General features: G+C 38.6%; 1 protein-coding gene across 4 annotated transcripts in view; it reads left to right on the forward strand.

Annotated features, from left to right (window-relative positions):
* The window catches only part of FGD4 (FYVE, RhoGEF and PH domain containing 4), a 217,208-nt gene that overhangs the window by 141,305 nt on the left and 49,528 nt on the right, over nt 1-26,375 (forward strand). For all 4 annotated transcript variants that reach the window (XM_039247667.1, XM_039247669.1, XM_039247668.1 and 1 more), the window contains exons 2-4: nt 5,743-5,895; nt 14,428-14,611; nt 20,246-20,753. In XM_039247667.1, the coding sequence (XP_039103598.1) occupies nt 5,743-5,895; nt 14,428-14,611; nt 20,246-20,753 (845 nt within the window). The remainder of the gene's footprint in view (nt 1-5,742; nt 5,896-14,427; nt 14,612-20,245; nt 20,754-26,375) is intronic.

The following is a 26,375-nucleotide window of genomic DNA, read 5'->3' on the forward strand; positions in this document are numbered from 1 at the left end:
CCATCAACTGACAAATGGGTCAAGAAGATGTGGTTTATGCATACAATGGAATACTACATGGCAATGAGAAAGAATAAAATCTGGCCATTTGTAGCAATGTGGATGGAACTCGATGGTGTTATGCTAAGTGAAATAAGTCAGGCAAAGAAAGACATATACCATATGTTTTCATTTATATGTGGAACAGGAGAAACTTAGCAGAGGATCGTGGGGGAGGGGGAAAATAGTTAAGGAGAGGGAGGGAGGCAAATCATGAGAGACTCTTGAATGCTGAGAACAAACTGAGGGCTGATGGGGGTGGGGGAGAAGAGAAACGGGGTGATGGGCATGAAGGAGGGCACTTGTTGGGATGAGCATCGTGTTATATGGAAACCGACTTGACAATAAACTATATAAAAAATAAAATATATGTAAAGTAAATAAATAAATAATAAAATAAAAGGGATCTCTCTCTGGTTCTGTTTGAAAGTATGGACTATCCTAGAGAAAAGGGTGGGTGCAGGGAGACGAGGTTGGAGGGTCTCACTTTAATCCAGTTAAAGTTTATGATAAGCCAGGCCAGAATAGTAGCAGTAGAGTGGTGGTAGTAGATGGTGGAGTTGGCAGAATTTCTTGATGGATAGGATGTGAAACGTGAGAGAAAAAGAGGACTTGAGGATACTTCCAAGCTTTTTGGCCTAAGCACAGGTGAAGCTGCTGTTACCTGAGGTGGAGAAGACCGTAAAGACAGTGGTTTGGGGTGAGTGTCGAGAGGTGAGAATGTCAGATTTGGGTAGGTGGAGTGTGAGCTAGCTCTTAGACACACTAGAGATGCAAAGTAGGCAACTTGAGTGTATTAATATTTCTTGACCTTTTCTTCATTAAGCAACTGATAAACTTTTTTTTTTTTTAATATTTTTTATTTATTTCTGAGAGAGAGAGAGAGAAAGAGAAACAGCGTGAACAGGGGAGGGTCAGAGAGAGAGGGAGACACAGAATCAGAAGCAGGCTCCAGGCTCTGAGCTGGCAGTCAGCACAGAGCCCGACGCGGGGCTCGAACCCACAAACCATGTGATCATGACCTGAGCCAAAGTCGGATGCCCAACCGACTGAGCCACCCAGGCGTCCCTAAATTAAAAGCTTTAAAATTATTTTTTAAAATACATAAAATTTACCACCTTAACCATTGTTAAGTATACAGTTCCTTGGCATTAAGTACAACGACACTGTTGTGATACCATGGCCACCATCCATCCACAAAACTCTTCATCTTATAAAACTGAAACACTGTACTCACTAAACAGTAATGTTCCGGGGCACCTGAGTGGCTTAGTAGGTTAAGCATCTGACTTCGACTCAAGTCATGATTTCTCAGTTTGTAAGTTTGAGACCTCCATCAGGCTCTGTGCTGACAGCTCAGAGCCTGGAGCCCGTTTCCGATTCTGTGTCTCCCTCTCTCTCTCTCTCTCTGCCCCTCCCCTGCTTGCACTCTGTCTCTCTCTGCCTCTCAAAAATAAATATTTTTTAGAAATTTAAATAGTAACTTTACATTCTCCCATCTCCTCAACCCCCAACAACCACCATGCTATTTTCTGTCTGATTTTGATTATGTAGCTCAGGTAAGTGGAACCATACACTATTTGTGGTTTTTAACTGATTTATTTCACTTAGCATAATGACTTCAGGGTCACCCAATTTGTAGCATGTATCAGGATTTCCTTACTTTTGGAGGATGGATAATACTTCATTGCATGTATGTGCCACATTTTATTTGTTCATCTATCGATGGGTTGCTTCCGTGCTTTAGCTATTTGAATAATGCTGCTGTGAGCATAGGTGTGGAAACATAAAGGATATGTTTTTGAAAATGTATTTGGTGACTTTCATAGATTTTCTCTTTTATGTAAATTTATAAGCACATTTTCATAATAAAAGGTTTAAATGATACAGTTGTACAGACAACAAAACATGAAAGTTCCTATTCATCCTCTCTTCGTACTCCCAGTTCCCAAAGTTCAGTTTGCCGTGTTATTGACATCCCTCTCTAATGTATTTATGCACATTTGTATTATCTTTTTTTTTAATTTTATTTCTTTTTGGGGCACCTGGATGGCTCAGTTGGTTAAGCTTCTGACTCAGCTCAGGTCATGATCTCACAGTTCATGAGTTCAAGGCCCTCATCAGGCTCTGCATGGATGGTGTGGAGCCTGCTTGGGATTCTCTCACTCTCTCTTTCCCCATCTCTCTGCCCCTTCCCCACTTGTGCTCTCTCTCTCAATAAATAAATTAAATTTTATTTTGTTGAGGGAGAGAGAGGGAGGGAGGGAGAGAGAATGAGTAGGGATGGGGCAGAGAGGCAGGGAGAGAGAAAATCCCAAGCAGGCTCTGTGCTGTCAGTGCAGAGCCCAGTGTGGGGCTCAACCTCACGAACTTGTGAGATCATGACCTGAACTGAAACTGAGAGTCAGACACTTAACTGACTGAGCCACCGAGGTGCCCCTCTATCTTTTTTCAATGGGGATCCTACTATACATACTTTTCTATATTATTTGTCTTTTATTTAATAATAAATAATAATTGGACATCTTCCCAATCTTATTTTTCTTTTTCGGTTTTTAACAACTGTGCATATGTTCCATAATGTTGCATTGACTGTTCATGTACATATACTTTTATACATTCAGGACTATTTCTATACATTAAATTCCTAGAAGTAGAATTCCTAGGCATGAGGAAATTTCTTAAACTGTTGATCATATTTTCTTTTCTAAGCTCCTTTGTGGTTTTCTTATCATTTTTCTGGATAGAATCAGGCCTGAAGAACTCAGAGAACCGAGTGGACTTTGCTTTGGAATGGATGGCCAAAGAGTAAAATGTGAAAGAGCCATTTAAGGATGATTTGGCAAAATAAAACAGCTCAACACAAAGTTTTGCAAGTAGGAGACAAAGTCACTCTAACTAGTCAGAGGGATTATCTGTCACTCACAAGTGTGATACAAAAGAAGACAGATAAATCAAAGTTAAGCCATAATGGCAACCTCTCCAGTTGGAACAGAGAGAGCCTTATGCAGTCAAAGATGAGGTGGATTAATTGAGATGGTCTGAGGCCTTTTGCAGTTAGCATATGTCTAGACATTCCTTATGGGAGATATGACCCAGCAAGCGTAAATTAGTAACCCAAAGACAGAGGAGTGCAAAATGGGTAGGGCCAGTGGCTGAAACTGGATTACCAATCCTCAGGAGGAGACATTATTAAAATAGGACACTTTCCTCACGCTAACATAATGTAAACTAGTTGTATCTGTGCCCAAGATTAACTATTTAGTCACTCTTTTTGGTAAGTTGGAATCTAAAAGTTAATATAAAATTTCTTGAATGGGTAGACCATCTGGTTACAATTTTGGTTTCAGTTCCCTGTTACGCATTTGGCACCCAAATAAGAACTGTCTCCAAACGTGAGTAGGCTGAGTCCGTCATAAACACTCAAGTCTTCTTTTGTTTTGTGATTCTGAAATGTCAGAAGATGAACAGTTTAATGAAATGGTCGTTTTTTTTTATGGCACATTTTCTTTACCGTGATGTATCTGGCTTAGAGTATTAGTCAGCAAAATTTTACTATAAGGGGCCAGACTGTAAATATTTTTGGCTTTCCAGCCACAGTCTCTGTTGCCTATTTGTCATTGCCTTTCCACCCCCCTCCCAACCCTTTAAAAATGTGTTTTCTGCCTTTTTCACCATATTTTCATACTTTGTGATAGTGGCTGAAGTTTGCAGACTATATTAAACAATGATCTAAAATCAAGTTTCTGGCTGTAGATTTTTTGCCACCGACAAAAAAAATGTTATAAACATGACTTTAATGGATTTATAAGAAAATGGAATATGTAGCTGATCTCTTACTGCAGGCGTTTTGGCACATTCATGGAAGATCTCTCATAAATACGACACTTGCATGAAACACATCATGCCCTGAAAGTTTGCTGTCCAGAAATAAAGTGCCTAGTTTTTAATTTCAAGTTACTATTTATTCAAGACATTTTTTGGTTTCTAAATAGGCTAATTATTAAAGTAGCATCACCTTTTAATATGTAACGGTATTGATCTATTTTTCAAAGATTCAGTATAATCTATTTTCTCATGTAACCAATTAACTGCCTCCCTTTTATAGTTTTGTTGCTATAAATCATTCTTTCAGTGCCTTATTTTATGAACGCATTACAGTTTCTGCCTCTGATTTGGAGCTAAGCTCTGGCTTTTCACTGTTTATGTCCCCAGGCCACATTTCCAGACCCCAGAAGGTGGCCTTTAGGACCACGAAGCCCTCCTTGAGATCACTGTGGAACCAACATCTGAATGCTCCTAAAAGACTTAGTGGTTGGATGTCATGCGACAGATTTTAGGGACAGACTTTGCCTACTTCACACAGTTTTTCTAAAAAAGTAGATAGGCTCACACATTTAAAGATTCAACCTTTTATTTCTTCTGTTTATACTTGCAGTAATATACTGTCAAACAATCTATAAATCTTGCATTCAAAGCCTTCTGTTTGGCTAAAAAATGTTTAATCCAGCTGGCAGCTCCTTTTAGCAGAAGGGTGTCTGATGAAAACCCACTGAATGTGTTTCAGCACTGGGTCTCTAAAACTTCTTGACAATACTTGAAACTGTTAATATCTTCTAAAAATTGCTTTACCAAGAGAAATTTCAAAGAGAACTCAGAAAATAAAGCAGTAGTATGTGCAGATTTTAATTAATACTCTTTAATAATTGAAATAAAAGAGAATTTTTTTACTCAATAAAATGTTGATTGGGTTTTATTAGCTTTTCTTGTTTTGAATAGTTAAAGCTTTTTATCTCTCCTAGTTCTCTTTTTAGTTATTTGGATTCTGTAAAAATGAAACTCTGTTTTTAAACCAATGATAATTTCTTAAATGGATCATGATCTCCCTGGTAGAAATTGTATTTTCTCCTAATCAAGGTCCAGTCTATTGTTAATATCACTATGTCAACGAGAAGAAAGGGAAGTTTGAGTAGTATAAAGAGAAAACACTGGCACATGATTTCTTAAAAAGTCTCTGAAACTCAACAATTAACTTCTTAAATTAGGACTCAAACAAAAAAATTGATCTGTTTTCCTATATCTAGGTATCAGGATGTATTTCAGTATCTTGACATTTTAGAATTTTGAGCTATAAATATGACAGTATAATCTGTAGTATCCTTTTTTTTTTTTAAACATGGGTATTAGCTTATCAATGTAGATCTGGAGTCTGATAAACTAGTGAGTGAAAGGAGGGTGTGTGTATTTGTTCTTTATTCTTACAGAGTCTTGAGGTCAGCTGTCATGTTGGTGCTTTCCTGCTTTGTTCTTTTGAGTCACTCAATGACTGGTGACTGGCTGCTGGAAAGGAAAGCTTTCAGCAGATTAATGCTGGGGCCCTCCTGTCTTCTCCTTCGGCAGTAGCAGCTGCATTCTGCCCTTTCTGTGGCCCTGAAAGGAGGGAGGGAGACAGGGAGTGTGTGGGGGGAGGGGAGAAGGGGACAGGGGCTCTGTCAGCACACATTTCGAGGTTTCTCAACACGTGGAATGAGATCTTTCCCAAGAAATTCTGTCAAGGCCAGTACACATGGGAAAAATATTTCTCTGCTTGGGCTTGTAACTGTGATTGTTTTTGTTTTACGGGATAAAAAGGAATTTAGGTCATGTGGCACAGCTGTGCTCTACCTCTGTATTTACCTGTCCTTTCTTTTTCATCTCTCCCAGGCAGCAGTACCTGTCCAAAGATCCCTCTAGTTCCACCTTGTGTGAAAAGCAGCACAACCCCACTGGTTGATCAGAATGTATCTGATGAAGAGGCTCAGGGAATAAATGGAAAAACGCCAGCGAAACACTCAGCTGCAAGTCCAAAGCCACAAGGTATGCTGGTGGGTTCTTTTTTTTTTAAATCAAGTTGGGTGTTTTGTTCATTGGTGAAATCTATCCAGAAGAATGATAATGACTAAGAAAGAATTGGAAGCTTTCAATGAGAGGAATTGGGTGCATTTATTTTTTTTCCGGGGAATAAAATCAGTCTCAGGCAGAGTTGGGTATTTGTTCTGCCCCTAAAATACCTTATACATTTTTCTGTTAAGGTTCTTTTCTCATTGCTGGAATTTACATGTCCCTTTAAGGGGACTGTGATCACTTCATGTAATATGCTTGACCTACTACATGGCCTAACTTAATATTTGCATAATAAATGTGTGACAAATGAATGCATACTGTCAGAAAGTCAGTATGCCTTGCTGGATTTCAGGGGATCTGTGAAACAGATCATTGTAAAGCCGTGCCTAACATACTTAGTAAAAATGTGATTTTCTACTATTCAGGACCTGGGGCTCAAAAAGGCTTCCCAGAAATTGAAATCAGTGGCTCCTCCATTCAGGAATTGAGCAGCCAGCAAGGGGAAGAAACAATTATAATGCTGGAAATCTTTGAATGTTTTGTTCAGGAACCATTTCCTCTTAGCAATGAATCTCTAGTGAGCCAGGTATTAACTGTGAGAAGCACAAAATTGCAATTTTGATGATACACGGTAAGGCCTTTGGAAACGTTAACACAAAATTAAATTCTACTAGGATTTAAGGTGTAGTTTCTTTCTAATAGATTTTTATTTATACCAAATGCTGAGCATTTAGCCAAGAAACAATGTTGTGCATTTTCAGAATTACTATAGTTTGGAAAAAGTAAATTTCTGTTTGATTTATGTTGTATTTATTTTGGTCTCTTTCCTGTTCTTGTGAAGAAAAAAGTATTATAGAGAATATATCATAGAAGACTTACTGTTACTCTTTAAAGTTCTTACATTTTTAGGATTTCTGAAAGAGATCTTTAACAGGGGCTTAAAATAGAATCTTCCAGATTATGGGACATTTTCCTTTTTGTTCTCACTGCTAGCTATATTTGTAGTGGTATCAAGTATGACTGTCGAGTAAGGTCAGATAATTAGTGCTTCAGATGAATGGCCCATTCATGAATTTATAGCCTTTTATTTTGGGCATATTCATCTCTATGTAATTCATATCAATATGAACATAGACACTTTTTTTTATCATAATTTAAGCTGTTTTGTTTACAAAGTACAAAGTTCTAGCTCACTCATTAGACTTGAGCTGACAAAGATAACATGAGGTAAGAATATTTAAAAAATGAATGTAATTCAGTTTTATGTAATTGCCCAGATCACAAACAGGAATTTCATATTTTATAAATCCTTTTTTGGAAAGATGCATTACTTCATTGTTTTTCATAGTTCATTGAGATAAATTACACCAGTGTCCTTCCTGAGATGCTCTGTGCCAAGATAATCATATTCTTTAGGGAGACAACACTTGACCTTGCTTTTGCTATTTGTAGTTTGATGAAAGTTTAATAAAAGTCAATATACTGATATTTAAATACATATTTACTTCCTGTTTTGAAGATGGGTTAATAAATATAATTTTACATAACGATAGGAACTATTTTCAGATATTAAACATATGACTTTACAGAACATTGTACTTTTTAAAAGCACTCTCTCACTCATTCTTTGGCCCTTCCCTAATTCCCCAGCTAAAATTTTAACCCCTCCCTCACCCTTGATATTTCATGTTCCCTCAAACCTATGTTATGGTTTCTCATTCACTACAGTCTGACCTACTATATATTTCACTTGTCCATCTTAGTTGTCTTCTGCCTTTGTATTGCCAGGCCCCCCAATAGCAGAGCAGGCCTTCAGCAGCACTTGAATTGGCTCCCTGCTACATTACCACGTTTCCTCTATTTTGTTTCTGCTGTTCCTTGTTTAAAACTTGGAAGAATGTGTGCCATATAGAGAAAAACAATCGGGAAAGAAGGCTACCTCTTGGTATTGTCAGTTCCGCTGCCAAAGAGATTGGTGACTACATATTGACCAAATCAGAGTGTTCTCCACCCTCTAGTGGAGAGAAGCTTACTTTTAGTTTCTCCACTCTTAAGAATATTTAAATAACTGAAGGGGAGAAAGGAAAGGGATATTATGGGGGCTTGCTGCACACATCAAGAGATTATCACACTGATATCTATTCGCACTTAATTGCAAATCATGAGTGGTGAGTCTACTGAATCTTCAAGATCCATTATGTAATTTTAATTTAATTTAAGATTCTTTATTTTTTGAGAGAGAATGCATGCATGAGCAGGGAGAGGGGCAGAGGGAGAGAGAATCTTAAGCAGCAGGGCTCAGTCTCAGGACCGATCTCAGGACCGTGAAATCATGACCTGAGCCAAAATCAAGAGTTGACACTCAACTGACTGAGCCAGCCAGGGTCCCTAAAGATGCTTATTTTAGATAAGTATTCTCAACTGGAGACTATTTTGCAGACCCACTCCACAGCCCAGCCCACCCCATCCCACCCCACTCCACTGCCCATACTTGGTATTGTCTGGAGACTTTTTCACTCGATACAATTTGTTGGGAGTTTCTAATGGCAGCTAGTGGGCAGAGGCTAGGGATGTTGTTCAGCGTCTTACAATGCACAGACCAGCCCCCTCAAAACAAAGAATTATCAGATCTAAAATGTCAGTAGTTTGAGAAACTCTGATCTGGATCCTCAAAAGAGCTCATAAATAAATGTGTTTGTTTTTTTTTTTTCTCATGTGGAGTGCTAATAATATCATAGCTACAATTTGTTTTATTTTTTTCTATTTTATTTTATTTTTTTAATGTTTGTTTATTTTTGAGACAGAGATAGAGCTTGAGGCAAGGAGGGGCAGAGTGAGAGGGAGGCTCCGACTCTGAAGCAGGCACCAGGTTCTGAGCTGTCAGCACAGAGCCTGATGCGGGGCTCGAACCCACGAACCGTGAGATCATGACCTGAGCTGAAGTCAGACATTTAACTGACTGAGGCACTCAGGTGCCCCATCTAAAATTTATTTCAGTGATATTTAAAAGGAAGCACAATACTGAATGCCTTTATTCATGGTGATTATATACTAATGTGCCTGAAACAGTATCAGATTTATATTTTTGTGTTTATTAATAAGTCAGTCATGGGGGTGTAGTGTACAGCTTGGTGACTATAGTTAATAATACTGGATTGTATATTTGAAAATTAGTAAGAAGAGATCTTAAAAATTCTCATCCCATGAAAAAAATGTAACTGTGAGGTGATGGATGTTAATTAGACTTTGTTGATCATTTAGCAGTATATACAAGTATAGGATCATTTTATGCACCTGAAATTAATATACCTTTGTATGTCATTATATCCATTAAAAACTACCAATAAGTATTTTTGAAGAATTATAATTTTTAAAACAATAAAAGAGCTAAATTTTAGATAAGCTTGCATTTGAATGTAGTAAGAGCCTGTAGCTTTAGAAATGGATTCCTTCAATAGCTAGAGCTTATTTTGCCTCAGCCTCAGAAATACCCTAAGGCCTTGGAAAACAATGGTTTATTCACTTCATACCAATCCTACCAGTCAAACAAATAAATTACTGAGCAACTTCCAACATAAGTCTATTCTTCTTCACCACTTTTACTACTGACCTATTTCCTGCCATGCTAGACGTAACTCAAAATAACTTCCTTAGTAATTAAAGCTAATAGCTCTTTTTCACTTAGAAGCTTTGATCCACAACATTCTCCATAGTTAATTATTTTGATAGAGCCCACATATTATCACTTATCAGTCATTAAACATTAATGCTTAAAAAGTTTCATGAACTTTGAAAGCCACATTATTGCCCGAATAATTTAAGTAAATGTAAAGTACTCAAACCTATTCCATTTGCTCTTAAAGTAAAGCATTCTATGTGTAATGTCCCATTCTTAAAGTATAATATGTTATAAATATATAATACATTAAAAATAGCCAGCTCTATAGGGCAGCTGGGTGGTTCACTTGGTAGAACATGTGACACTTGATCTCAGGGTCATGAGTTTGAGCCCCATTGTTTTAAATGTTTATTTATTTTTGAGAGAGAGACAGAACACAAGTGGGGAAGGAGCAGAGAGAGAAGGAAACACAGAATCCAAAGCAAGCTCCAGGCTCTGAGCTGTCAGCACAGAGCCTGATACGGGGCTTAAACCCAGAAACCACAAGATATGACCTCAGCTGAAGTCGGGAACTTAACTCACTGAGCCACCCAGGTACCCCTCAAGCCTCAGGTTAAGCGTAGGGTTTACTTAAAAAAAATAGCCAACTATTGTTTTTCATAGTAAGTAATAAGAGAAACCAAATCCTCTGGTAATCCCCAAATTTAAACTAGTAATTTGGGGGTTTTTTTCATGTTCAATAATTATTTTGGATGGTTTGAAATTTTTAAATAAATTGTTGTATATATGATCTGTGAAATTGGCTGTAATAAGCCCATTTTATTTACAGTCAACTAGAGATCTCAAACTTAGCATGTCCATAACTGGAGAACTGTTCTTCTCTCCAGAAATTGCTTTGCCTGATTTGTCCCTTGATGACAATTCCATCCTTCCAGTGGTTCAGGCCAAAGGTCTCCAGAGTCATCCTTGACTCCTCTCTCTCTCTCTCTCTCATACCTCACATTTATTCTTTCGGGAAGTCTACTTTCATTTTTTTAAGTTTATTTTGAGAGAGAGAGCACGAGCAAGGGAGGGGCAGAAAGAGAGAAGGAGAGAAGAATGCAAAGCAGGCTCCACACTCAGCACGGAGCCCCACACAGCGCTTGACTACTGTGAGATCATGACCTAAGCCGATATTAAGAGTCCAGTGCTTAACTGCCTGAGCCACCCAGGTGTCCCAGGAAATCTACTTTTAAACCATACCTGGAAACCAGCTGTTCCCCACTGCTTTCTTCTAAGTACCCTTGGCTCTTGCCTGAATTGCCGCAGTACTCTCCTGACCCTTCACCCTGCTTCTGCACTGTTTTCCCTGCATTCTCAACATCGCAGCTGGAGTGATACAGTAAGATAGAAGTTTTGTCATGGTACTCGTCTTCACAGAAGCCTGTGGTGACTTCTCATTTCACCCAGAGTCACTATCCCTACAGTGTTCAACCAAGTTTTCTACATTATCAGGCCCTCCTTCTGACCTCAGTACCTACTCTTGCCTGTTTGCTGCTTTGGCTTCAGTGACATTGGCTTCCATTTTCTCTAGCTTGTTCTCTACTTGATGGCATGCTCTTCCCAAAATAACTCCCTCAGTTTCTTTAAGACTTTTTCAAATCTGCACTTCTCAAAGAGATCCCCTTTGAGAGGCAGGCGTCTAGGTGGCTCAGTCAGTTAAGTGTCCGACTTCGGCTCAGGTCATGATCTCACACACAGTTTGTGGGTTCGAGCCCCGTGTCAGGCTCTGTGCTGACAGCTCAGAGCCTGGAGCCTGTTTCAGGTTCTGTGTCTCCCTCTCTTTCTGACTCTCCCCTCCTCACGCTGTCTTTCTCTCTCAGAAATAAAAACATTAAAGGAAATTAAAAAAAAAAAAAAAAAGACCCCCTTTGAATCCCCTACTTAATACTGCAATCTGTACTTCCTGCTGTACTCCAGATCCCTTTAATCTTGTTCTTTTATGAGCGCTTCCCCTTTTTTCTTAGCTCTCGCCACCTTCTCTATATGGTTTACCTTTAGACGTTTTTGTTTCATTTCTTTTGCTCATTGATAAGATCAAGTAGAAAGAATTTAATAGGTATTTAGTAATACTGAATAGATGAAAAAATTTTTAAAAATTTGATTTCCATATAGATAGATATGTAAGAATTGCTGTAGGAATTATATTTTGGAAATGTCAAGTTCCTAATGGTTCTGTAAATTTATACTCCCTCTCAGAACGTGTGAGGTTTCATATTGTTTGATTTCCTCACTGACAGTTGGTATTGTCACATTTAAATTTTTTGGTTAACTTGATGGTGCTGAAGTAGAATCATATTTTAAATTTAGTTTTCATTTCCCTAATTATTAGTGAGGTTGAACACTGTTTTTCTTACTTATATTCCTTGGGCTATGGCAGGAGAAGTATTAAGTTGAGTTTCAAGCATATTCAACTGGAGGTGCTGATAGAACAGTTAGGAAATGTCCAGAGAGCATTTGGAAATAGGGTAAAAGAAAGATCAGAAATGATGAGAGGGGATGGGGGAGGGGAAGACAAGAGTCATTTTGACTCATCAGTTACATTTTTTTTTTTTGACCAAAGTACACATTATTTCCCCCTAAGTCAGTGTTTCTGATGCTTTAGCCATTCATGCATTATCTTGAGATTTTTGTCATATGCATGTAACATTTGTACTCTTTTATTTAAAATGTGCACATGTACTTTATTTTCCATTTGGGTTGTCTCCCTTTGCTGAGATAGATGCCTCCTCTGTGCTTTAAAATAACCCAATGCCCACCTTGGGTTACATCACTGAACTGTCCCCTCACTAGACTATGAACTCCTTGATGACATTAATTTGTTCTTCATGTATTCCACAAATTTGCCAAGCACTGTGAACGTGGTTACTGCAAATATGTTTGTGATCAAAATAAACTTGTTTCTTACCATCACAGAACTCCAACCTTGTGAAAGAGAAAGCTTTCTGTCTCTAATATACTTAACTTTGATTTCTGGTTTATATAACACTATTTGACTACTGAATCATTATAATTTATTATAAACACTTTGGAGAAAAAGTACACAATCCTATGAAACAGTTTAAGAGATAGGCAGAGTTGAGATGGAAAAATGCCTGGTATGTATACCTGATATGTATCATCTTATTTGAGTTTTCTAAGCATCTAACAGTGTCTGATATGTAATAAATAACTAATGTTCACTGAGTAAACTAAATGGATGAATCACAAGAATTTTATAACAACTTTTATATAACAGTTTTTATAGAATTATAAAGAACATATTCACTTCCTTTTTTGAATATTCTAATTAGGAATGTTGAAATTATTCTATTAAAACTGCTTTTTAGTGGGCTCTTGTCCTAGTTTGCTATTTTGGCATATATTCTACATGGGAAATTTTTCCTTAAAATTGACAAATGTCACACTTATGTAAGTCCCTTCTTTATCAATGGATACTGTTTTTAACCATTCCCACTGAGCAGATCTTGGAAAATAATACTATTTCCATAACAAAGAAGCAGGCCAATTTCTTTTAATCAGGATTTTCTTTCCTCAAAACGGACTAAGGTGAATTGTTTTACCTCTAGTTCATTTTGATATGTTTTTTTTCTTCTCTGAAAGAATTGATAACTGGCATAGAAATGATGACATCTGGGCCAGTGAGCATCAGGCAGCTGTCAGCTAGCCGAGTTTATAGAAGAAATGAGATGACTAAAAACCAGGGTGACCAGCTCTGGGAAAATGGGGCATGTAATTAGGAGATATGATTCCCCACCCTCCCTCCAGAAGCTAGAAGAACAGTTTAAAAAAAAAAAAAGAAAAGGGATGATTTTATTTAATTTGTTAGAACCAGCTATAGAAAAATACATAATGTTCTATAATCCTTTACCCAGAATGTTAATCTAAGAGGTAAAATATATTGATTTTCAAAACTGAAGTAATTCTTATAGTGATAAAGCACTTACGGTATATTATATTTTCTCATCTACAGAATTTCTCATCTGTTAGAGAAATTCTGTGGATTTTAATATTTCAGGAAATTACCTGTTAACTGAGGGGAGGGCTTACTAGTAAGCAAAGAATCTGTGGTGTATTAATGCAAGCCAACAATTAACATAGCAGACAGTACTAGTAGAATTCTTATCACCCCCTTTTGCTGGATGTATAATGAGGAGCAGTGCTAGAGGTGGACAGAACTAGAGACTGGGTACCAGTCATAAAATTTGATCAGCCTTATTCCTCCAGGCCAATCACTTAACCACTCTGAGCCTTCATAGATATAAGAGGTGAATAATGCTACCTACCTTAGAGGACTGTGGTATGAAAGATTTCCTCTAAGAACAAATGAGATCAGGTGTTTTTGTTAAATGGGAAGGTGCTACAGTAATTACTGTTGTTTGATGTTGTTTTGCTGGCCTTTGTGTCTAATTTACTAGCTTTGGATTCTGGTATATTACTTATCACTCTGTTGTTGGAAAATCTGTTTTGTAGCAAGCAGTGTATCCCTAGGAATTAGTTTAAAGCTTAGTACTTTTCTCTGTTTAGATAAATATAGGCTATGTTATCTCTAATAGACTTGGGAGGGTCATAGCAATATGTAGATCCTTAGATGTTTAATAAAGCCATATTTAAAATGATCTAAAATTAAAAGAACCACTTGAATCTTGGAGATGGGATTTCCACAGGACACAGCGAATGTCTAAGATAGATGGAAGTCTGTTGATTAAGATTCAGTACAGATTTGACAGACCGCTTTACAGAAGTTCGATAATGCTGAAGATTTTTTGCACCCAGGATATGAGAATATCTTTGTTGTGGAATGCATCTTACTGAAATATTGAATTATTTTTATTTTTTGTCTACAGTGCCTCCAAAGCCATTACATCTGCAGAATCCACCTTTGTCCAATATATACCAAACTCCCAGGCATAAAGCTTTATCTACTGCAAAACCAAGGATGGAGGAAGTTAAACCTGCCTCTGCTTCTTGTGTCTCAAAAGAAAAACCCAGCAAGGTGTCCGATCTCATCAGTCGCTTTGAAGGAGGCAGGTAAGAGCTAATACACAACGGGAGAAGGGACGAGAGGAGAGCTGTTTGTTTTTAAGATGATCGAGTAATAGATTCTTTATTTCAAAAATGTTTATTCTACTAGGTTTGGTAGGCTTTTGGAAAGAGTAAATTTTTAAAATATGTAACCTTGCCCCAACATGAATTGTCATTTTCTGTATGTTACCTGTGTGTAGCACTCTGTGCCAGCAGCTTGTTTATCACTGCTGAGAATGATTGTGTGCTGTATAGATCAGTAGATATGCGCTCTTATTTCCTTTTGTCTGCCTGTGTCACTCTGCATTACTCCATGGCGTCATTCTCTTGGTAGCTGGATGTCTGGGTTGGAAAAGCAGGGGGTTGTCTCTGTCTCTTTGTTTCTCACTTTGTATGTTTGTGAATGTAATTTTTGCCGGCCTGTGCCATCTCTGTGGCCTTCTTTCTGACCCACTTAATTTAACAGAAGTCTTCAGTACCCATTCAGTCTCAGGTCCCCTCTCCTCCCTCCTTTGTGACAAGGAGCTATTACCAGGAGCAAAATGCATGCTCGCTTTCAGTTTTGCATTTATTAGATATAATTTTATATTCTTTAATCCTAACGTTTCAAAAAAAGTAGGTGAAAAGTGTATTTCTCACTTAAAGATAAAAATAAACTCATATATGGCCTCAGTTACTTTTTCTTAGAATGCCCATCACTGATGTAAATAGAATTTTTAAAAAATAATTTTTAGCAGAAGGATTTTATCTGTCACCAAAAGTCTATATTTAATTAAACAATGTATATAACCTCTCTTTCATCCTTGAAGCCAAATATCTCCATTTATTCCAGTGTAATATTTGAGAATGGCTTCCCACTGGGTGATTTCATGATTTATTTGCAGGATTTATTGTTATTTATATAGTGGGTCACAGCTTGGAAATACTTCAAAAATCTTCTGAAAATTGTGACCAAGTAAAAAACTGCAATGTCTCTTGTTTAAAATACAAGGGCGCCTGAGTGGCTCAGTCGGTTAAGTGTCTGACTACAACTCAGGTCATAATCTCATGGTTTCTGGGTTTGAGCCCCGTGCCGGGCTCTGTGCTGACAGCTCAGCTTTGGATTCTGTGTCTCCCTCTCTCTCTGCCCCTCCCCCAATTCGTGCTCTGTCTCTTTCTCTGAAAAATGAATAATCATTAAAACTAAAATAAAATGAGACTATATTTAGTAACAAGTTCTTGACAAAAGTAGTCCAGAAGCCTGTCTTCATTTTTCATTCCCAATCAATTGTGGGAACTTGAGTCATAAACACTAAAACTTCAATATCTTTCCTTCTGAAGTAGGAATTTTAACACCTTTGCTATCTTAAATTACAGTAATCTTTATGAGAATGATTTTGAAAAGAACAATTTAAATTTTTTTCTCAGGGCAAGTTGATTCTGTAGCACAGAGAATGACCCTTCATGTGTGCGGATCCCCAGGGCCATATCCAGTGACTGCATAATATCAGGAAATATCAGGAAGGGCTGGAGCCCAGACCCCTGTCCATAGTACATACCAGACTTGGGAATAGCTTTAGGAAGCCCTGAGTGGATCAGTATTAAAAGGTTGAACCTTCTGATTCTCACCATTTTGCAGTCCTGCCCAAACACAAAGTGGACATAGTTTTTCCACTTGTTAATACCAGTTTTCTTGGACTCTTTCAAACTTCACAGACTCAAAGCCACTTTTTGATGCAACATTTAAAGGTTGTGTCTAAAGAGAGATGTATTGTGGCTTAGGAGATTTTAAGCAAAGTCACTCTATGTGTAGATAGAATATAACGTGAGCATCTTGGCGAATCTGGTGAAGGGGTGTTACTTGTGGCGGAGTCTACTGCCAATATGAAAAATCATCGTCTGTGCTTAGTGAGGTATTACTAGTAGGAACTGGCCCTAAAAGTGTGTGAATGGGTTAGCGTTGCATTGAGTCTATAGGACTTGAGTGGAAGTTGTATTTCCTGTTGAATGATACCCATGTGCCTACGATGTGTGTAGCTCTCAGGTTTTACCCTGATTATTACAACTGACTAGCATTTTGTGGAATAGAGATTCAGCAAGCCGAGTTACCACAGTAAACTGACAGGAAGAGGAGTGGGATCATAAACCACCAACTATTAGACCACCCTATTTAGACTTTACCTAGGGAGCTGTCTGGGTGGCTCAGTCGGTTAAGCTTTGACTTTGGCTCAGGTCATGATCTCACGGTTTGTGAGTTTGAGGCCCTCATAGGATTCTGTGCTGACAGCTCAGAGCCTGGAGCCTGCTTCAGATTCTGTGTCTCCCCTCTCTCTGCTTCTCTCTCTCTCTCTCTCTCTCTAAAATAAATAAACATTAAAAAATTTAAAAAAAGACTTTACCTAGGAATCAGATTTTTGCTCTTTGCAGTAATGCTAGTATATATTAAGATGAGTGATTTGGAGGATGTTAATGGAGCACATAAATTTTACTTATTTATGTATTAAGTTTTTTGGTTTTTTTAGTATAAGATAAACTAGTATTTTTAACTTATGAAAGATTTCAAGATTATGGGGCACCTGGGTGGCTCAGCCGGTTGAGTGTCCGACTTCCCTCAGGTCATGATCTCACAGTTCATGGGTTCGAGCCCCACGTCGGGCTCTGTGCTGACAGCTCAGAGCCTGGAGCCTGTTTCAGATTCTGTATCTCCCTCTCTCTCTGCCCCTCCCCTGTTCATGCTGTCTCTCTCTCTCTCTCTCTCTCTCTCTCTCTGAGAAATAAATAAAACATTAAAAAATTTATAAAAAAAAAAAAAAGAAAGATTTCAGGATTATAGAAAGAAATAACATTTTCCTTGAAACTGAACACTGGTTTTTGCTAAGGCACTTCAAGGCCCGACTGTTTTTTCTGCATGGTCTGGTGTCCACAAACCCAGCAGGAATATATGTATTGGCTCAATCACTGCTTTTACTTACTTCTCATCACCTTATCCCTATCCTACCTCTACCTGCGTATCTCCTGGATGTCACTTATTACAGGAAGTTCTTATCTTTCATCCCTAACTCTTCTTTCCAAAAATTCTAAGTATGCCTAAAGTTTGGTAGAGAGGATCTGCAGAGAATCCTTCTCTTGGGTTTCTGGACACTGATGTGGGCAGAAAAAAGAAGACTGTACCATTCAAATCTTCAAGGGCTGCTTGAGAAATTGTCTAGGCCAAGGTATACTCTCCCAGAAGGCAAATATTAATGGTGGATTATGTGATATTTATTTATATTGACAACCACCAAGTTTATATATGTGACATTTTCCCCTGACAGAGTTTTCCATCCCTTCCTGTGGTGCTGTGCTTACCCTGTCTTTTCTTCCTCCCTGATTACCTTCTTGCCATCTGTTGTCATTCTCTCTTTCATTCAGTCCAGATCAGCAGGATTCAGAAGGAGTAGAATGAAGGGAGAAGGTAATGCACATCTCAGCACTGTCCGTGGACTGTGCTGCTGTGTCTTCTACCCTATAACTTCTTTTTTTTTTTTTTTACAAATAGTTTATTGTCAAATTAGTTTCCACATAACACCCAGTGCTCACCCCCACAAGTGCCCCTCTCTGTGCCCCACCCCCCTCCCCCCCCACATCCATCAGTCCTCAGTTTTTGTCAGCATTCAAGAGTCTCTCATGGTTTGCTTCTCTCCCTTTCCCCGACCATTTTCCCCCTTCTTCTCCCCCTTGTTCCTCAGTTAAGTTCCTCCTAATCCTCCTATACGTGCAAACATATGATATTTGTCCTTCTCTGCCTGACTTATTTCTCTCAGCATAACACCCTCAAGGTCCATCCATGTTGCTACACATGGCCAGATTTCATTGATTCTCATTGCCATGTAGTATTCCATGGTATAAATAAACCACATCTTCTTGATCCATTCATCAGTAGATGGACACTTAGGCTCTTTCCATGTTTTGGCTATTGTGGAGAGTGCTGCTATGAACATTGGGGTACATGTGCTCCTATGCCTCAGCATTTCTGTATCCCTTGGGTAAATTCCTAGCAGTGCTATTGCTGGGTCATAGGGGAGTTCTAGTGTTAGTTTCCTGAGGAACCTCCACACTGTTTTCCAGATACCCTATAACTTCTATCTGCACTGGGGAAGAGGCCAACTCTGGACTTTATCCCATGTTGTGTATGCAGCCTGCTCACCTACCTGCTTCTCACTCCATCCCTCATGTTCTAGTGTGTTACAATGTGGGGTTAATACCATGGAATTTAGAGTTAGACTTCATGGTTCGGACTCTAGTTTTAGCATTTCTTAGCCACATGACATCACCATGTTATGTAAGCGTCCAAGCTTTAATTTCTCTATTTTGGGGTCCTGTTTTCAATTATTTTGAGTCACAGTAAATAATGTAAAGAACACATGTACTCTCCGGCACTTAATAAACGTTAGCTGCTGTTATGAATTACTGCCGTGATCACCATCACTATCACAGTTGCTCTTGCTGATTACTGAGCACTTTCCTATGTCCAGCACTGTTCTAAGTGGTGGGGGTAAAGCAGAGAACAAGAGAGGCATGTTCTGCGCCCTCACAGACTCTTACTCTGTACTTGTTTTGCCTCCTTATTAGGTCATAGGAATCTCTCCAAGACTGCAACCTAGAGATTTATGTTTTTCCTCCCGGGAATCCTAGATTAAAATGTTATGCAAATATTTCTATAGGGACATTGTAATATATTGACGGTTGGGTTCCATCGTATACTGCTGGAGTTATATATAATATGAAGTGATAACAAGGGCTTAACAGAAAAGGAGAAGGAAGTGTGTAGTTGTTGGTAGAGCGTGCTATAATAAATAATCCAGGAGGGGTGACATCTGAGCAGAATCCTGAATGAGGGGAAGGAGTCAGCCACACCAGTGTCTTGGCGAAGGTCATCTGGGCAGCTGCAGAGACCCTTGGATGCACACACTGGCTTGCTGGGGTGTGGGGGCAGCTAGGAGGCAGGCATAGCAGGAGGAGAGGAGGGGAATGGAGCTGAACGAGGCTAGCGGGGGCCGTGCGTACACAGTCCTGGGCCGGGGTCAGGACGCCAGACTCACCTGGAAGTGTACAGGGTGCCCTCAGAGAGTTCAACTCCGTGGTTGACCAGAAGAGACTGGCTTCCAGGGGATGGAAAGAGGATGCAGAGAGACCAGTTAGATTTTGGCAGCGTGAATGACAAAGTTTCTGAGAATTTGTGTTCTGCTTTCTAAACAAAAGTAACCTTTGTTTACAACCTGTTCATAAATTGAGGGGCTGTCTTACTTGTTTTTAAAATGGTATGAAAGTGAAAATCTTGGGGAAAGATGGCTTTATTAACTATAAATGTTTCTCACATCTCTGTCCTTACAAATGAGCCACACTGATAAACAGCCTAAGAAAATGTTCCAGATCCATAGCATGTTCCATTAGCATTTATCGCTAATGCTCAGTCTTATCATCTTTATTGGAATGTTTATTTAAGGGTGGGTAGCATCCCAAGAGACTGAGAACTATACCGGACTATTCTAATCCGTGTTTCTAAAACCATCAGAGGAGAGTCTTCACTAAATACCTCCTTTCTGCTGGAATAAGCTGGTCTGTCTTCTAGAACTTTTCCATGCCAGTGTTTTCACTCTTCTTTCGTATTTTATTTTCTAGCACATTATCAAATTACAGTGATTTGAAGAAAGATTCTGCTGTGCACCTGAATTCTCCTAGAACCCCAGGAAGGCATCGACTGACAACCACCCCTCAGCAAAAGCTCCTCTCCCAGCACCCACCGCAGAAGCAGGGAAATGACACAGATCCAACTCAGGGTGTACAGACCGGTGTGGCTAACGGTGTGATGGCAGCACAAAACCAGATGGAGTGCGAGGATAAAGCGGCCACTCCTAGCCCAGATACTCCTGTTCAAACTTCAGAACCCTTGCTTGCCATGAACTTAGTGAATGGAGAAGGAAAGGAGGAAACCACCACAGACCCCGCATCACCCACAGCAAATGACTATGATGGAAATGCGTCTGACAGTAGCTGCAGGACCTCCGTCGCCAGCCAAGTGCTCCCCCTGGAAGAAGGAAGCACAGATGCGGAAGCCAGGGTACAAGAGCGGGAAGATGGAGAAAGCCCTCTGGAACAGGAACGGCTGGACCAGCACCAGGAGACGAAGGTAAAGCATGAGACTGGCTCATAAGTAGGAGGAAGCACCAACTGCTCCACTACTGTCTTAAACTCCACTCAGCAGCACTCGCGAAACGAATGAGTCAGATCGCCCACGCTACCAGCTAAACAGTTTATGTTTCCTCTACTCTATGAGAAAATACTTCACTTTTTCTTGCATAGTTTCTGTTGATCTTTCTCTTGTGATTTCAAGAGTCGAAACATTCTGAAGACTTTAATTTAGGAAAACCACGAGCTTATTGTTTTTACTTACATAGGAAGAAAATGTTCTTTGTCGCTCTAGATATTAGGACCGCATCCCTAATATATTTGTGGCTAAGCAAGAAGAAATTGTATAATCTTTGCTTTTCAGACATTTCTAGTCTAGACCTGGAAGAGTAACGTGAACTAACAATTATTCTCTTTAAGGACACAAATTTGGGGGTTCCCCGGGTGGCTCAGTCAGTTAAGCGTCCAACTCTTGATTTCAGCTTGGGTTGTGATCTCACAGTTAGTGAGTTTGAGCCCCACATCTAGCCATGTGCTGACAGTGTGGAGCCTGCTTGGGATTCTCTCCCTCTGCCCCTCCCCCACTCATTCTGTCTGTCTCTCTTTTTCAAAGAAAAAAAAAATGTTTAAAAAGGACACAAATATGGAAGTATTCACAAATTATTCAACAGATTATAACCGTAACTCTTTCCAGGCTTCTAATTTAAAAAATTTTTCTAACGAATATGGTTTTAAAACAATTGACTTAATCTTGGATTTAGAAGTCTCTTTAAAGATCACCTTAGTTCAGCAATTCATTTATAGAACCAGAAACTGTTCATGAAATCACTTCCAGAAAGCTGCTGTGATTGTCTAGGGTCACAACAATAGCCTGGACCTCTAGGTGCTCTGACTCTCAGGGTGTACTGTGTCCCTGATGCAAGAAATCACAAACTTAAGTGCCTAAATGCAGGAAATGTCAATGAAAACAGCGTCTGTGAGTACTGTACTAGAGAGAGGTGAGCCTGTGGCAAAATGGAAGTTCACATCCTTTCTAAAGAGGGCTGCAGTTCAGCCAGCTGCTTGCATGGCATTTCTGCCTGTGCGCAAAATCTAAGCCTACAAGGAGCTGATGTGCTGGTGAGATACGTCCATAATTTACCTGTGCTATAGCAGAAGCTTTGATACAGTCCTCAAAACAAGATGATTGCTTTTGCGTTCTTTATTCATGTCAATATAGTGCTTTGAGGAGATTAATAAATATAACTTTTACAGAGTACTTGGAATTTCTCAGATCAAAGGTGCAGTATAAGCATCATCATCATACAGTTCCCTGGAATAGAACAGAATAGGAAGTTGTTTATGTCCCTGAGAACAAAAAAAAAAGTTCCCATCGCTCAGTCTGTCTTTTTAATTATAAATAACAATCTGTGTAGGACAGTTGAGAATTGGAAATTTGACAATTATAGGAAAATCTGTAATGACAAACCCAAGTCCTAAATCTTATATTTCGGATTTTTTTTTTAAGTTTATTTATTTTAGGGCACCTGGGTGGCTCCGTAGGGTAAGTGTCTGACTTCAGCTCAGGTTATGATCTCATGGTCCATGATTTCGAGCTCTGTGTCTGGCTCTTTGTTAACAGCTCGGAGCCTGGAACCTTTTCAGATTCTGTGTCTCCCTCTCTCTGCCCCTCCCCCACTCACACTCTGTCTCTTCTCAAAAATAAACTTAAAAGTTTTTTTAATGTTTATTTATTTTTGAGAGAGAAAGAGTGCATACTCAAGCATGGGGAGAAGCAGAGAGGGGGGGGGAGAGAGAATCCCAAACAGGCTCCACAGTGTCAGCACAGAGCCCAACATGGGACTTGAACCTACTAACTGCGAGATCATGACCTGAGCCAAAATCCAGAGCTGGACACTCGCCTGACTGAGCCACCCAGGGACCCCTCTAATTAGAATTTTTTATGGTGCTGTGCCTTAAGTGGCATTAACATAGGCAGAAATTCAAAAGGACTGCTAGTAAAATATCAGAGTAAAAAGTGATTGATGTTTTTAAAACTTTAACTAAAATGAAATCCACATATGGTACAGTTTTCACTGACCCTGAAAAAGATCCCAAATTGACAAAAAGCCAGTGGCTTATTTTCTTCCAGTTAGTGAATTAATTTTAAATGCTGACTCTTTAAGCAGGGAAAGTTTAAATAAGGAAGTGGGTGGGAGAAAAGTGAGTCATACTTGGTAACATTATCTGAAACATTAAAGAAACAGGACATTGCAAAGTGAATCTCTTCACTATATCTTGATGTGGTGGTAGGTTTTAGCGTCTCTGCTTGAACCATGGTGAACAGAAGAGAAGGGTAGAATCAAGAACTCAAGACTCCTACATTAGTCTTTTTATAGTTGGAATGATGCCACCAGCAAGTATTTATAAAACAGTAAGAACTTTTCTTATTAATGCTTTAATTGGTAATGCTTGTGGTTGCTGGGTACTACTTGTTTTCCTGTTCTATATTATTATCGGTACATTCTCACTGATGAGTGTTATTTGGTTTGGGAGAGACTTAATAGGACTTTCTTATTAAACTAGCAAAATGAAATAGTATAGCTGGCCTTTCTCCTAAGTGGGAATGTAAGGAGTAGATGGCACATGCTGTGTGTGGGAGGAAAAGGACATTTTCTCCACAGAGCTGTTGCTACAAACACTACATGTGTCTCTCTTCTAAAGGGCAGTATTAGGATTTAATATATACGTGGTGATAATATGTTCTCCTCTGCTACCTTGGTGTCTGTTACACTGCATTGGTTCAAATATGCAGATGTAAATGTTAGTAATGCTAGGGTGATAAATTTTATGTTATATATATATTGCCAACATTAAAAACAAAGAAATGTTAAAAAAAAAAAAAAATAACAGTATATAGTGGAATCATTGGAACCTGATCTTGATGCTTCTTCTGACTTGTCCACTAACTAGTGATATGACCTCAAACAAATCAATTAAATTATTTGTGCCTTTAATTAAAGGATATAAACTGAATATGATCTTAAGGTCCTTTTCAGTGATAATGTAATAATAATTCTGTGCTGTCTTAATAGGTATATTTCTTTGTTAACATAGCCCCCCATATTGTCAGTTGCTTCTTGAACTGTCTAGTATGTTGTACCTCTAAAATACAATGGAATATTTTGAATTTTGCTCTGCAGACAACTGAAAAAAACTACTTCAATCTTTATATAACTCAGTGTAGAGGCCTACATCAGAATAGTCTTTAAATAAGTTTCATTTGAACCAGTATTAAATTTTTTTAATGTTTATTATTTATTTTTGAGAGAAAGAGGCAGAGCATGAGCCAGGAAGGGCCAGAGAGAGATGGAGATACAGAATCTGAAGCAGGCTCCAGGCTCCCAGCTGTCAGCACAGAGCCCGAAGCAGAGCTTGAACCTACAAACTGTGAGATCATGACCTGAGCCAAAGTTGGATGCTTAACTGATTTGAGCCATCCAGGTGTCCCCACATTAAAATAGATCTTGAACAGTCATTATTAATAATGAGAACTGACCTGAAAGTTGTCTCAGCTTGTGTAACTTTCACTGATATCTAATGTATTGTGATCAAGAATCATCACTTCAGTGGTGGGGCGCCTGGGTGGCTCAGTCAGTTAAGCGTCCAGCTTCGGCTCAGGTCATGATCTCACTATTCGTGGGTTCGAGCCCCATGTTGGGCTCTGTGCTGACAGCTAGCTCAGAGCCTGGAGCCTGCTTCAGATTCTGTGTCTCCCTTTCTCACTGACCCTCCCCTGCTCACATGGTCTGTCTCTCTCTCTCTCAGAAATAAATAAAACATTAAAAATTTTTTTAAAAAAAAGAATCACTTCACTGGTGAACAGAATACTGTTAAGTTTATCACGTAAAAGATAAACTGTTGAAACACATTGAAACTATTGTCCCTACCATACTTTAGCTATACGTTTCCAATATTTAAGCTTTTTGCAGCATCAGTGATCTAGAATATAGCCAGGCACCTCAAAGTAAGCAGTTTTTTTTTAAATCTCTGAACTAAAGGAAAATTGTGAGTACTTTGTGACACCTTTAGCTCTTACCCACAAGGTGTTATTGGTATCTTTAAATTAAAGTTAGATATTTATTACAAGAGATTAGAAAACTGAAATCTACTAAAGGGAGATGTTATAAGGAAACCTTAAAACCTGTATGTGAGAGGGAAGGTAGGAGCAAGAGAATGTCACATGTACCTGTGCAGGCATGCATACCTGTGGGGCGGGGGTGGGGGGGTGGACAGTATTATAATAGTATGATGAATTTGGGTTATCAAAAGTAGCTTAAACTATATTAAGAGATTCAGGTAAATAGGTCAGTACATTTTAGAATGAATTTCATTTTAAAAATGGTTATATTTTTCCTCAAATCTGTGTGCTTCAGTAGGTAAGCTTCATGAGAAATGCACTAATGTAGAATGCAGTCATTGATTATGCCACATAATAAACACTTCTTTTTATAGTTTTCATGAGCCTGTTAGTATCCAAGATGTACTGTAACAGGTTGTATTCATAGAGCTTTCTGAGATTTATTCAGTGTTTCCTTCCTCTATATTTTGTATTTTAAGCCAAATGTAAACACCTAGATGTGCCCTTTTAAAGACTAAAGTTGATAGAAATTATGTACCTATTGGCAACATAAATTCCAAGAAGCAGTGTATTTAAATCTCGTAATTGCTTTATCAAGAATCTTACAGAAACATTTTAAGTTAATCCTTCATTTCATCAAAAATGAAAGAAATTATATAATAAAGTGAGGAATTAATGAAGATAGAGATTTGATAGAATTGATAGAGATTTATAGAAACATTGTTTTAAAAACCTTAAATGTTTTTTTCTAGTTATTTGTTTTTTAATTACCATTTTACTTATATTTTAACATAAGCCTTGAGAGTTTATAACCTTTGAACATACACAAAAATTAAGAAGATATGGGTACTTGAGTGGCTCAGACAGTTGAGTTCCAACTCTTGATTTCTGCTCAGGTCATGATCTCAGGGTTGTGGGATCAAACCCCATATTGGGCTCCATGCTGAGTGTGGAACCAGTTTAAAATTCTCCCTCTCTCTCCATCTGTCTGTCTCCCTTTCTCCCTTTGCCCTTGACAAAAGAAAAGAAATTAAAATAATCATGTCTTAAGGAAAAGAATGATAAAGAATCAAATTCAGAGGTATTGCAAATAGAACGCCAATGCTCTAATCCAAGTTAACTCACTTTTCTTTTTCCCTCTTTAATTTTACTTAATTGTCATTCTTAACCCTGTTGATTTTGCAGGATGTGATGTGAAGTATCAGAGTTTTCTGACAGTTAAAGTATAATGCTTACCTTGACTGTCTCTTTCTTGTTGTGGGCTATAAGTCCTTTCTCTGTAAGACTTTAAATTTCTTTTCGTTCACTTCCTAAAAAAATAACAATTGGTGGGGACAACTGTTGAGGTCATGTTAGACTTGAAGACAAATAGTAAGTTGCTCTTTAGCCGTTTCTTCCCTTGCCAGCTCAGCTTTCTTTCCAAGAATGTGAAAGGCAGCAGAAGCAAAGGAATTATCCAGCTTCGCTAATCAGTCTTTGTTGTTGCTCGTATTACAGTGAAAG

This window comes from Hyaena hyaena, unplaced genomic scaffold (assembly GCF_003009895.1).
Source record: "Hyaena hyaena isolate Hyena2069 unplaced genomic scaffold, ASM300989v1 scaffold_303, whole genome shotgun sequence".
NCBI lineage: Eukaryota > Metazoa > Chordata > Mammalia > Carnivora > Hyaenidae > Hyaena > Hyaena hyaena.